General features: G+C 33.4%; 1 protein-coding gene across 1 annotated transcript; it reads left to right on the top strand.

The window, feature by feature from the left end:
- The first annotated feature begins 857 nt into the window (after nucleotides 1-857).
- Nucleotides 858-13,446, top strand: LOC101898986 (85/88 kDa calcium-independent phospholipase A2). The gene is made up of 14 exons (XM_020040029.2): nucleotides 858-1,150; nucleotides 5,136-5,280; nucleotides 7,543-7,832; nucleotides 7,896-8,066; nucleotides 8,126-8,254; nucleotides 10,171-10,790; nucleotides 10,859-11,050; nucleotides 11,109-11,206; nucleotides 11,265-11,825; nucleotides 11,892-11,979; nucleotides 12,038-12,161; nucleotides 12,227-12,350; nucleotides 12,411-12,504; nucleotides 12,563-13,446. The coding sequence occupies exons 2-14, from the start codon at nucleotides 5,241-5,243 to the stop codon at nucleotides 12,699-12,701; spliced, it is 2,670 nt and encodes an 889-aa protein (XP_019895588.1). The 5' UTR covers nucleotides 858-1,150; nucleotides 5,136-5,240; the 3' UTR covers nucleotides 12,702-13,446.
- The last annotated feature ends 1,007 nt before the right edge of the window (nucleotides 13,447-14,453 follow it).

The raw sequence follows: 14,453 nt of genomic DNA on the forward strand, positions 1-14,453 counted from the left end.
CGTATCACAAAAGGGGATCTACAATGGTATTTGCATTGTAAAATTAAGAAAGTAAAGTCGTTTGAAAGAAGACTATCCATCTCTGCATTTTCTGTAATTTACCTTGTCAAATTTCAATGAATTAAAAACTGGTTCCCATCTTTGATTTATATACAATGGATTTATAAATTTCAAAAATAAGGAAAAAGGAAAATGTACTTCCATTGCGGAGGATATAAAGAAGAGGAGAACCCATGGTACAATAAAGAGGTAGAACAGCTTCGCAAAACTACGGAATACAGCTAAGAGGCCATGCCCGCTTCCTGTCAAATTTGCATGCAACAAGTTTTTTCATTTATTCGATATTTTTACACATTTTTAAAAAGAGTTAAATAAATATGATCTAAACAACTTGATCTTTCAAATCCATGGCAAAACTGGAAAATAGCTTTAATGCTCGAACAGCAATATACGTCTCTTTCAATCCTTAATTTTGAAAATATTTTGTTTTAATTTTTCAAAACAATAAATACATACACAAAATTGGCAGAAGTCACATATATAAAAAAATTGTAATCAGTTGGTAGCTCTACCTTAGTTTTTTGTTGTACCATGGGAGAAACCATGATACCATTAATTCAAGGGGATTTGAATTACAATGTTACTTTGTATACAAAAACACTTTTGGCGTAAAAAGTTTCAAAATTTTGACACGTATTTGTTCGCAATTTTGCGGTCTCATTTTTTCAAGTGTATAGCACTAGAGTTGTATTTACCTCATAGATATACAACAATGCAAAAACCACTATTAAAAACAGCTGATTTTAAATACAGGTATTGATACCAACAACAAAATACAGGTTAAACAAAATATGTTTTGCACATATCTGTAATAGAAGTTTTTCGGCTTAACTACGTACTTGTTTAAGCAAGCTATTTATTTCTAGACAAATCGCGAAACAATTTCAAATATTTAATAAGCAGCGTTACCTTAATGCAATTGTTAACGAATCTAAAAAAGATTTAACAAATAGAAGAATTAAATTGAGAGCTAAGATCCATTTTATAACGCAGCAAAAGTTATAGAAAATAGGAAGTGATTGAAGTGAAACCAAGAGAAAAAAATAACCAGAAAAAGCCACACCGACAAAGCCTTGAAAAATGTTTAATGGTTAGCAGTGAATATATAAGAGCAATAACAAAAACATCAAATCATCAACAAATTATAGATTTTTCCATTGTTTTCTTCATGATGTTATGTATGGTGTCGCTATTATTCTCGAAATTGACATAAAAAAATTGTATTGTTTTTTGCACATGCCAGCACATACAACAGACACACGCACAAACAAGATTTGCTTTCTAGTCGTAGCAGACAGACAGCTATTACGTACATGCATTCCATTGAATTGTTGGATTGATTTGTGTAGATGAAATTGCACGTAACGTCATTGATTCGCTTCGTGATCTTTGAGTTCCCCCTCGCCTACAATGTACTTACAGAACGTTCGTTATTAACCACTATTTCTAAATTATTTATTAATGTAACTGTAACTGAATGGACAGAGGGGAAGTTTCAATTTCACTAGGTGTTGATAGTGATAACGTCTATTAAAAACAACTAATTGCTGAAATGGTTTGGACCGGAAACAAATACAATTTCATAGATCATAGAACTAGTTATACCGGAATATGTGAGGTATCTTCGTATTGATCAACAATTTCAAATACCACACACATTTTTTAAACAGGCCTATAGTGTTTCGCCTATAATGGTATACGAATTTGCAATCGCAGGTTAGCTATTTTCAAAAACAGTAATAATTTAAAAAAAAAAAAAATAAAAAGAAAATTTGTTGAAGTAGTTGAGTTTTGTCAGGTCCATGAGACAAATTCTTAAGTCCGGCCGAGGACGCACTTATTTTCATAAACTTTATCTTACTTTTAATAAGTCGTGTCACAGTTATAACAACCACTAAACATAGTTTAAGCCGATGTACAAAAAGCCGGCAAGACCACGAAAATAAATAAAAATTACGAATAATAAATGAGGTGCTAAAATTGTTGCATACAATTTGCTTTATGTAAAAATATGGTTCCGGAGTTTTCCAGAACTTGTGGTGCCTTTATGTTGTGAAAAATGGTTTTTCCAAGACATATTGACATGATCAGCGCGATTAGACCTATCAGTGGTTTTATAAACGATGTGAACCATATACGGTAGTTTTCCGACTTAACGAACCGTTTTTACGAATTCGGTATTTAACGAACTTTTAAAAAAATTTAATTATTTACGAAAATTAAAAACATTTGTACTCGAATGAGAAAGAGAGCGAAGTGATGTTGCTACTGAATGAGAAAAAACAATGAGTGTGAAATGACATTTGTGCCACTATTAAAAGCCCATGATGTATAAAAGGGGATTCCCCAACAATGTATTTTTTTGTTTGATGATAAGACTGATATTAATGGTGAAGACAATATTCCTTTAGAAGATCATCCGGGAATTAAGCATAACAATGCTGTAAAACTTTTTGAAATGTGTATACAATGGTTGCATCAAAATAATATAGATAGCCATCTAATATTGAGATAATTTCAGAACAAGGCCTTTGCACCCTGATTCCGGGAAAGTATTTTTTCTTGTGAGATGAACCCGGATACTCGGATATTTGACTCGAAAGCTGGGTCCAAGACCGGGTTGGGCCCGTACCTGCTAAAACGATGTGGACAATATTTAAATATTATGCCAATCCCACAAGTGGTACCTTGATGGAGTTAATTAAAGCTGAACATAATCGGCTCGTCCGGGTTCAAAGACCCATATCTCTGGATCCAAGAAAGATAATTACACATATCGTAACATTTTTTGAACGCTTATAGTGTCAGCATACATTTTATGAACTCCCAAAGTCCGGGTCCAAAAAATCAATAATTTCGATAGAACTTCGGAACTGTTTTAAATAACCCAATCATGCGACCACTTGTTGAATAGGTATTTTCATTAGCTTTTCATTATCCGGGTCCTGGACTCAGACTTTGGGTCTTATATCCGAGTATCGGTTTAGTGTGTCCGGACCCTGGATCGGGGCTTTTGGGTCAAATATCCGCTTCCGTCCCCCAAGAAAAAATACTTTCCCGGAATAAGGTTAAAAATACCTAGTCTGAAAAAAAAATTAAAAAAAGATTCTACTTGTTTTTTAAACCTTTGTTTAAGGCATTGTCCAAACATATAAGAGCTGTTATTTCAATAGATTTTGAGTAGACAAGCCTTGTTATAAATAAAACTCGGTTTAACGAAATTTTCAATACTACGAACAGGGCTGACAACATGTTGTTTTGCGAGAGATGAAACAAGTATGTAGTTCATTATAAAGGCCACGACCTCAAGTTTTGGATTTTTGGAAATAATTGTTTCTTCTTTGAGGCACTAAGTGCTAATTTCACCTCCTGGACGACGGAATTAAGTAGAGATTCTTCCAACCGAAATGGTTGTAACTTCTTGCGAATTCTTCGTTGAAGAAACCTTGCTAAATTTTTATAAAGTATTATCTGAATATTCTTACTGTTTTATTGCTCAGCTTATTTCAATTTCATATTGATAATATAATGATTAGCACCAATTTAACATTGTATTTTGCTCCTCTCTCCCATTAGTATTGGCCTGTGGACTTTGTCTTGATTTTACTCTGTGCTATCGCTTAATCATCTTTTTGGTCATTGTTGTTGGTACTTTCTAATTATAAATATGAACTACAAATCATTAGCAGCATCATCACGCCATTGTTATTGAAGCGTTTGGTTTCCTCATATAACGAATATTTTCTCAATTTGATAAGCGACACAATTATATTTATAATAATTTTTCGGGTAATGGTAGCTGCTGCTGTATAGCTTATCTAAAAATATGGTTTATTTACTTTATTTCATCTATTTTCGATATCATACAGCCAAAGGTACTATGTTCATATTTTGATATAACTGAACTGAATTCCCAATTAAGTAAATTATAAAAGTATTTACAAATACTCCACTGTATTCGATTCTGTTAGCGTAAAACGAACTCAAAAACTATATTGATTAATACTGTTCTTTCCCTCTTTGCAACACATCGGTAACACCATTTACTTTCTATTTCAAAAATTCTAAAACGCTTTGAAAATTATTTTAGGCACAGATTTATATAAGGTGTTTAGTAAGAATACGATAGCTTCTGATTTTGGGCTTTTTTGGCTTTTAACCGGTTCGGTCACATTTTTTCCTGTGGTAGAGGGTATTATGTCTTTGTGCATTGGTTTGTAACATGCAGAAGGAAACGAAATAGACCGGTAGTTCATTTTGATTTTGATGCACGTCTTTGTATTTTTTTAAACAAAGTACAAGTCGCATTTATTGTTCGATCGATATGGCATTTCCCACAAATATTTTTTTTTTTGACCCAAGGGACGTTCGACAGAATTCGGTTCAGTTATACCTGTCATGCTCATGTTTCATCCGATTTGCTATTTGGAGTTAAATTTAAAGAATTGATTCAAATGGTAAAGAAAAATTTGATTTTGATAGTGACATTTAAATTGAATAGACGAGCTTTTACTTTAAAAATATCCCTGAAGATAATGAATTTAAGCCAAGCAATTAACAAAATAAGTAAAAAAGTTGATTTTTTGTGAATCTCAACTTATGCCAATGAAGCTGTGAAATCATTGAACCAAATATGACCACTTCCATTAAACATAGTTCCGTTTTTTAAAAGATACTAACTTTTCCTACAAAAAAATCTAATATAGGTCAACACACGGCCATAGTCTTACATATCGGTATAACTTTATTTTTAGTGTATTTTTATTTAGTATTAGTCTGACTTTTTGACTCAAGTAAAATGTAGTGGAACCGAACGTTTTTTAAGGTTCTAGCTTGTCAACAAAAGTACATGCAATTTCATACTTAAGATTCTCAACGAAGGGAGATCATCCTTACAATTTTTAGCAATTAATATGGATCAGTAAAGTAACAATCTTGGTTCTTGTGCTGCGGTGTTTGTGGTTTGCATTAAGACATACATTAAATAGAGAACAAACATCATAAACATTATATAAAAAGAAATCCAAATAACACATTTACTCATTTCTTATCTTTCATTTCTCATTTTTCGCTAGATTTCATAAATAATTAACAACAAATTTTAATTGACTAACTGATTTGATATACCATTTGGCGTGGATTTGTAAAGTATCCACAAACGGATCATCAAATATTTCAAAATGTCCTGGATGACTTTTGGTGTTATCGCTGGCAGTTTCGGTATATAACAAGAAAAATTTTTAATATGTAGTTTGAAAAAAAGTATTTTAATTTCGACTCCTCTTTAATATTTTTATCTGTTATCGTTTTATTTTCAAACTACAACAGTAGTGGGATTGTCTAACATTTTTTGATATTCCAAAAAAATCGGTAACGGTAGGTCTTAACGACTTCTTTATTTCGCAAACTTACCGACAAATTTCGTTGGCAATATGCAATTTAATAATTTATCCATAATTGTCATTAATTCGGTCTTTACTAGTTCAAGAATCGCACTACAGGTCTTAATAAGAATGTGCCTACTACGTGATATATAGGTTAAAAACAAATACAACTTTGACACAACGTACTTTTATTTACCCATATTAACTTATTTTATTTGTCCTATACTCGTACCTTATGCACGACGTGAGATACTCGTAAGGAAACTCCGTAAAAGTTAAATTTCATCATATTTGAAAAAGTGTACGTTCGATATTTTTGGGAACCTTCATTTAAATACAGAGTGAGATAAAAAAAACTGCAACAAAGTCAAACGCCATAATTTTTAAATTATATTGAATGAAAGCAAAAAATGTCGGAAATAGCATCAAATTATTGAATAAGTTTAGATTTGTTAGAATTTGTCACCTTGGGTACGAATTATGGCCTTCAAATGGCCAATGAAACCGTCATACGTTGCCCGAATGTTGCTTTGCGGTATTTTGGCCCATTCCTGGCGAAGCGCTTGCTTGAGGTGATCGACACTTTGGTAGTTTTTAGTGCCAACCTTGCTTTCCAAAATGCTCTAGACACAATAGTCCAACGGATTGGTATCCGGAGATTTTGGTGGCCAATGTGCCTGGAAATGAAGCGAGGAACCTCATTTTGTAACAATCCTTGGATGACGCGTGCTGAATGCGATGGTGCTGAGTCCTGTTGGAATGTCCAAAGTCTGCGGACAAAATGTTTGCGTGCCCAAGTCTTTTATACACCCTCCAGAATATTTTCGCGAAAGTATTCGGCATTTATTCTGATGCCACGGTCGATTAATACAAGCGGGGAGCGACCATCGGCTGGCGGCCCACACCATCACCATGGCCGGCGCTTGAGTTCTGGTGGCCAACCGAAGGTGCACATTTTCAGCTGACATCTTTGGCAAGTAAACACGATCGTTTTGTTTGTTTAAAAACTGCTGAACAACGAATGTTTTCTCATCGGAAAAAACCACAATTCGGCAGTTCACCACTTTCGGCCAAGCGAAGCAACACTTTAGCTCTTTTGAGTCTATTTTCTGTCTGTTGCAGTGTAAGTTCTTGAACTTTATGGAATTTCAATGGCTTCACCCCGAGCTCATTTTTCAATGTTTGCCGAATGGTATATTGCGATATGTACAGCTTACGAGCTATTTTTCGGCCACTACGACGCGTGTCGCTTATTTACTTTTCGAACCATTTGTGCTGACGTTGCTGTTTTCTTCCGTCCACTTCATTGACGTCGGGCTACGCTACCAGTATCACGGTAACAAGCGATGATATGAGACACAAAAGATTTATTCACATTTAAATGCTGGAGTGCTCTAACGATAGCCACTTGTGGTTTTCCAGCCAAATATAAAGAAATCACACTATCACGCTTGAATTCCATTACGAATAACTTTTTTCTGGAAAAAATCTCACCAAAATGCTTTTGTACGCTTGTCAACAATATAATCAGCTGTCACTGGAATAATTTTAACAGCTGTCGGATGAGTGGCTTAAAAATGACAGCAGTCTGAAGTGAGTTGCAGGTTTTTCATCTCACGCTGTATATTAAAAACACATTTTAGGGTTAAAGCTTTATGTCAAAATAAAAGTACACTTTCAAAATATTTAACACAAAATAGTAAAAGATTGTATGTTAATATTTTTTAGGTGGAACACCAACATCCTCACATAAAAATATACAAGAAAATTTTGAGCTGCCAATTGACCGAGAAAGGTTATAGCTATTCATTGGGGGGTACCTCTTTGAGTATCCTCTGAAGTATTTACAAATTATTCTTATACTATCGGGTTTTACGAATTTGATATTCATCAACTTATCTTCAAATCTAGATTTTGCCCTAAACATACATTTCCTATGATAACACATTCAAGTTAAACTAATCAAATTTATATATTAAACATATATTTGCAAAATTTCCATTAATTTTCAATTAAACAAAATATATCTCGCTTAACCCATATATTGTGTGGTGTAACCCTTATAATCTAAATAATATATATGTTTTCTTATGTTTAGCTCTACAACGCTTATTGGGCGCTGATTATCCGCCCAATAAAGTTTTAGAAATAAAAAGTGAATCTCTGGGAATTTTACAAATAGTGGCCCGCGATGAAGCCATGGTCCTGTATGCACCACCCTTTAATTCCAACGATAAGAAAACCTATGAAATAGTTCTGCAAAGGCCACACACCGACTCCAATACAACTTCATTCAGTTTATTTCGCTCACCATCTCAAAAAGAGGCTGAAGACAAATTCAATGCTTTCTTACATCGTTTACCTCTGTTTGTGTCCATAGTAAAAGAGGTATGTTCTGTATATGTCTAAAATTAAGAAAAAAAAATTAACTCTTCTTTCTTCTTTTTACAGTTTTACAATGTCAATGGACTGCAAAAATTATGTGACATTTTGTCCGATAATCCATCGTGGTCCATTACCCATTTGGTGGCATATTTTAATTTAGTAGACTATATTAGTCATCCGAAAGTGCTACAATTCATTGATTATGCTGATCATACCAATTACATGTCACCATTTCAAGTGAGTAATAAAATTATTATTTACTGCCACCAATCAGTAGTAATGACATATCTTTTCAGTTAGCAGTTAAAACTGGCAATATAGAAATGGTGAAAGCTCTATTGCCTCTTTGTAAAATGGAGCATTTGGACAACAACAGCAACTCAGTGTTTCATTATGCCGCTAGTACAACAAAAGAAATCTTAAATGTAAGCATGCAACATTTTAAAATACTAATTATAATTCCGAGAAAAAAACTTGGGCTTGTCGTATGAAAAAGCTACGATCAAAGCCTATATAAGGTTGACAAGTAAGTCATAAAAAAGACAATTGTGATTTAAAGAAAGTCGAATTACAAAAGTGCAAAAAAGTACTAAGTATATAATTGTCTAATTGTCCAAAGAGTCTTCTTGTCTGACCTTATGAAGGCCTTGGCTCCGATAATGGGTATTTTTTTACCAAACGCTCTGAAATGACCTCCGCCCAATATCAATACTTCCAGCCATTTCGAAAATTGTAGAAGTTATTTTAAAGAACCAAATATTAGAACATACAAGCAGTTTAATTTGTGAAACACAATATGCCTTCAGACGGGGTCACAGTACTACACATTTACTATTGAGAGCCACAGATTTAATCCGTTTGAATCTTAACGAAGGCAAAGTTAATGTTTTGATATCTCTTGATATTTCAAAAGCTTTCAATTCAATAAATTTTTCACTCTTGATTAACAAGTTAAGACACACTTTTAATTTTTCATTGACTGCATGTAAGCTGATACTCTCATACCTTAAGGATAGGACTCAGTTTGTTTCTGTAAATAACTTTAAATCAAATTTGCTTTCCCTTTACAGTGGTGTACCGCAGGGTTCCGTATTGGGACCGCTATTATTTATCCTATACGTAAATGACTTACGTGCTTGCATTGACGTGGAATGTTGCACAACATTTCAGTTTGCCGATGATATATTCTTATTATTTACTGGTCGAGGAGATAATTTATCTTTGTTAGAAAATACTATCAACATGTGCTCCATCAATTTTCAAGTTGGGCATCAGCAAATCATCTAACAGTTAACTCATCTAAGTCCAAAGCACTGTTGTTTGGCATGTCCAAAAATGCATCATCGAACTTAAACATTGTTTTAGGCAATAATATTATTGTTTTTGTTGAACACCATAAAGTTCTGGGTGTTACTATTGATAATGAACTATCGTTTAGTAATCACATTGATATTTTATCTGGCAAAATTTGTTTTTTATTAAGAAGAATATACGCATCAAATTTGTATATGGCTCTTCATGTTAAGAAACAGGTAGCTCATGCATTGCTTATGTCTACCTTTTTATATGGTATTGAGATTGTGTCAGGTTGCATTGGTGGACATCTCTCTCGGTTGCGGAAAATTGTAAATTCAATTGTACGCTTTGTCTATAAGATTCCTTTAAGAAGTCATATTTCTGATTATGTTAAGTGTTTTCTGGGTTGTTCCTTTAACAATTTCATATCTTATCGTATCCTGGTTGGATTTTATAATGTAGTTAAAAATGGTGAGCCTGCATCATTAGCAAGATTTTTTCCTTTTCACATTCAACCAGAAACCCTCAATTGATTATACCTAGGATATGTAGGAATATTTATGCGCGGTCCTTTGTAGTTCGGATTGCACGCGTTTGGAATGTGCTTCCACATGAACTTAGAATATTCTCGCATACTAATAATGTATTTAAAAGGAAATTGCGACTTCATTTGGCAATGAATTAAAATGATGGACTAATCTAGAGTTATTGTTGTCTAGGACATTTATATATTTTTCTTTTCTTAATAATAGATGGCTGGGGAGCCAAGTAAAAAATTATGTATTTTAGTATATATGAAAGAGTTGTATTATTACTATAAGCTCAGGTTTAATTTTGTAACTAGTAATACTTGTATATGGTCTTATAGGCTTTGTATTACAGAAATGGATGAAATAAAATAAATAAATAAATAAATGAACATTTCCCCTAATGGTCTTCTAGAATGATTCAAATCATAAACAAAATTCCTTTAAAAAAATTCTTCTTCTACCATTGTTGAACAATCAAATGGCATAGATATTTAATTTAAACTTGCCATTTTCAGATTCTTATAGAAAAAAGCACGGTGAATCTTAACCACATTAATTCCGATGGATACACACCATTGCATTTGGCTTGTCTTTCTGACAAGCCGGAGTGTGTCAAAGCACTACTGCTTGCCGGCGCTGATGTCAATATCGAAGCCAAAAATATCAGTAAATTATATAAAACCTCAACACCGACGTCGGTTGCAGAGTTTCTCAAGCAAAACGCAAACAAACTATATACCCAAGACATGAAATTCGGAGGTAGCCCGTTGCACTGGTGTTCATCGAGAGAGACTTTGCATGCTTTAATAATGCAAGGATGCAATGTCAATGCCACAAATTTCGATGGTCGAACAGCATTGCATGTTATGGTCGCTCGCAATCGTTTCGAATGTGTTGTTACCCTCTTGGCTCATGATGCTGAAATAGATGTCGTCGATAAAGATGGAAAGACACCACTTCATATTGCCATTGAACAAAAATTAGTGAATATAGTACAGTGTTTAGTTGTATTTGGCTGTGATATAAACAAAAAGAATAAAGATGGAGTAACACCACGTCATATGGTTGGTAGTGATGCAACCGGAAGTAAAACGGACGAAATCCTATATATTCTACATTCTGTGGGAGCCAAAAGGTAAGCTCGCATATTTTTCATAAAGAATCTATGTATTTCTTATATTTTCATACTATAACCATTTCAAGATGCACCGATCCAAAAAGTAAATGTCCCCCCGGCTGTCATCCAAGTGGAACATATAATGGCATACCACCAGAAGCCCCCGAATCTGTAGAGAAACGCGAACATATTGAAAATATGTTAGCTTCCACCAGTCGACAGTCTGCTGTTGGAATGTTGGCGAATGCTGCGAATGGTTTCCTCAATGACATGAAAGAGTAACTATAAAATATATCGGTGTTATATTGAACACACATTTAATAATAATACTTATAGACCTCCAGTTGTAGTTAATACGGAAAAGGTTGAAAAAGGTCAAAGTATTATGGATGCTCTACTGGCAATGTTTAAAGTAAATGCCGATTCAAAAAAAGGTATAATATCGAAAGCAAAAAAATGGGAGAATTTTATGGAATGTAAATTTTTATTTAGGTTCTCCCACTGGCAGCATGGACAATGTAAATTCAATCGAGGGCGAAGAAGCTACCTCCATGAAAGGTTCACCTGAAGCTACTTCTTCAAATCTTTCCTTACATTCGGCTATTTCCCATCAGAAAGGTGAAAAACCTTATGGTCGTGGACGGCTGCTATGCTTGGATGGTGGTGGCATACGTGGCTTGGTCCTGGTACAAATTCTTTTAGAAATTGAGAAAATATCCCAAACACCTATTGTCCATTTGTTCGATTGGATTGCTGGAACTAGCACAGGAGGCATATTGGCATTGGGTCTTGGTTGTGGTAAAACCATGCGCCAATGTATGGGCTTGTATTTGCGCATGAAAGAACAATGTTTTGTTGGATCCCGGCCTTATCCTAGTGAAAATTTTGAATCAATTTTGAAAGATAATCTAGGCGAATTTACAGTTATGACTGATATTAAACATCCCAAAGTAATGGTCACCGGTGTGATGGCCGATCGGAAACCAGTAGATCTTCACTTATTCCGCAGTTATCAGTCTGCCAGCGATATTTTAGGCATTGTTACGCCCATAAGTAAGTTGTAAATATACAATTCCCATTTTATTATCTACGATATTCGCATACTTCTCCACATTTCAGCAAATCGTCGCATTCCGCCACCTGATCCTAAAGACCAACTTGTATGGAGAGCAGCACGTGCCACTGGTGCCGCTCCATCATACTTCAGGTAAAATTATGGTCTTAATTAGAATTTTATTTGTTAAAATATTATCATACTTTTGCAGAGCTTTTGGAAGATTTTTAGATGGCGGTCTTATAGCTAACAACCCCACCTTAGATGCCATGACTGAAATACATGAATATAATATGGCCTTACGTAGTGTTGGTCGAGAAAATGAAGCTGTACCGGTAAGAGAGATTCAAAGTGAAATGTGTGCAAGATATATTTTGTGCTAAATATATGCGCTTTATAGATTTCGGTTGTCGTTTCCATAGGAACAGGATTAATACCTGTAACTGAGTTGAAAGATATTGATGTTTTTCGTCCAGAAAGTATTTGGGATACAGCGAAATTGGCATATGGAATATCAACAATCGGTAATGGATAACTAATATTTTATCTTTTCACTTTCTACAATAGCAAATTTTGTTCAACAGGTAATTTGCTTGTTGATCAAGCAACAGCATCCGACGGTAGAGTCGTTGACCGTGCGCGAGCTTGGTGTAGTACGATTGGTGTTCCCTATTACAGGTAATTTGCTTATCCAATTAATAAGTAGTTCACACATTCCTATATTCAATTTTTTCAGATTTAATCCCCAACTTTCCGAAGATATTGCCATGGACGAGAAAAATGACCAGAAATTAATAAATATGCTGTGGTGCGCCAAAGCCTATGTACATGCAAATCGAAACAAAATAATTGAAATGATCAATAGTTTGAAATAGCATATACGACGAATTTAGACTGCACATCATATATCAGGCAATGCTTTATAAGCTGTTTCGATATTACAGCGTATATTTATTATTATAATTATTATACAGAATAACATTAACGGTAATTATATTAAATCACACATAAACGAAGCGTATTTGAGGGCGGATAGCGGTCTAAATTCGTATTATTTATAAATGATATTTTATCTCAAATCAAGGAATTCCAAAGTTTATTTATGAATTTTTCTCATTTTGATAATTTTGAGTTTAAAATGCTGCGTTATTTTTTATTTGCAAATTTGATAAAATTCGAAATGACCCATTAGTGTTTTTATGAGTTGTTGTTTACAAGACTCCAACTACTTTTTTCCCCTTTAATACACTTAATTTTTGTTTTTTCATATGGTTATTCAATTGCTCTGTTTCAGAACCTGCAAGAATCTACTAGGTTTGCAATTGCGTTCCATATCATAAAGGAAAAAAATAGATTATCATAGTAACATGTTCTGCAACAGAGCACCTAAACATTAGAAAGATGCAAAATGAATCATTAATCGGTCGATATCAAGAAACATTCTGTACATTATATATATATGTACGTGCTAAGTTATTTTTTCGAACTTGAGCCAACGAATTATGGCTTCATTATATATTGCAACCAAAGTTATGTTACGTTGTTGGTTGCTTCGATCACCGAAATAAAAATTTATATACTTATGGCCACCAAATCGGGTTGTCGATAGCTAGCTTGTTATCTGAGTGTCTTTTTTATTATTGGGCAACTAAAAAATAAAAAAGAGTTATAAATTTTAAATTTTCGGTGTTTCTAACAAGATCTTGAATGTTCACCTAAATGTTCTGTTTCAGTATCTGCAAGAATCTACTACTTTTACCATTTTCTTCGATATCATAAAGGAAAAATCGTTTATCGTAGTAAAAACTTTTATATTCTAGCATTTCTGGAACAGACCAAAAATATATATACAATTAGTTATTATTAATATTAAAAAAATGAATTTCAATCATAAATATTTTCCTTAAAATTATGAGCAGCAGCAACAACTTCCATTTCACCAATCAATGTTAGCCACATCGGTGATCACTCAACGATAGTTGCTTTTATATTTCAAGCCATTTCGTTGAATGTTGTGTTTCTTAAGAATCATTTCACCAAAGAAGCTATTTCCAAAAAAGGAATGTGAAATAACGTTTCGCAAAAATATAATATATTTTTTCAATTATGTGATTTCGAACATTATAATTGATTTGTCAGAACGTCCGAAGTGCTCACAATATTTTGGGCTTTAGATGGTATCATTAAACAAACAAATTATCTCCGATAGTATATTAGCAAATATTCCATTTGTTCGCACCCTAAATGTATTAACCTATATTCGCGTTGCTTTATTGGTTTGTAACCTTTTAGTTCATGTATGCATTTCATTGAATAAAATTAAAATGTTAATTCTATGGTACAGATAAAAACTTCTCTATGTAGTGTATTTATTTATTTTTTTATTTGACTTCCCTCGTATGTTGAAATTGACTTTAAGTGATATAATATTCATGAAACAACAATAAAATTTGTATTTATGTATGGATTATGAAAAATAACTGACCTAACTGTTTTGTAAAGCATTCCTTGCAAATATTTTTGAATTGTCGATAAGGTAAGAAAATAATATATATAAGTAAAATTAATCAAGTTATAGAATTATATATTGTTAAATTGTTACTTTTAGTTGGACATGTGATTTCAGA

The sequence above is a fragment of the Musca domestica genome, unplaced genomic scaffold (genome assembly GCF_030504385.1).
Source record: "Musca domestica strain aabys unplaced genomic scaffold, Musca_domestica.polishedcontigs.V.1.1 66, whole genome shotgun sequence".
NCBI lineage: Eukaryota > Metazoa > Arthropoda > Insecta > Diptera > Muscidae > Musca > Musca domestica.

What these genes read in the sequence shown, in the direction of transcription:
- LOC101898986 (XM_020040029.2), top strand. Translation starts at nt 5,241, where the DNA reads ATGTCCTGGATGACTTTTGGTGTTATCGCTGGCAGTTTCG. An exon ending in ATATGGAATATCAACAATCG is followed by an intron (nt 12,351 to 12,410) that starts GTAATGGATAAC and finishes TTTGTTCAACAG; the next exon opens with GTAATTTGCTTGTTGATCAA. An exon ending in ATTGGTGTTCCCTATTACAG is followed by an intron (nt 12,505 to 12,562) that starts GTAATTTGCTTA and finishes CAATTTTTTCAG; the next exon opens with ATTTAATCCCCAACTTTCCG.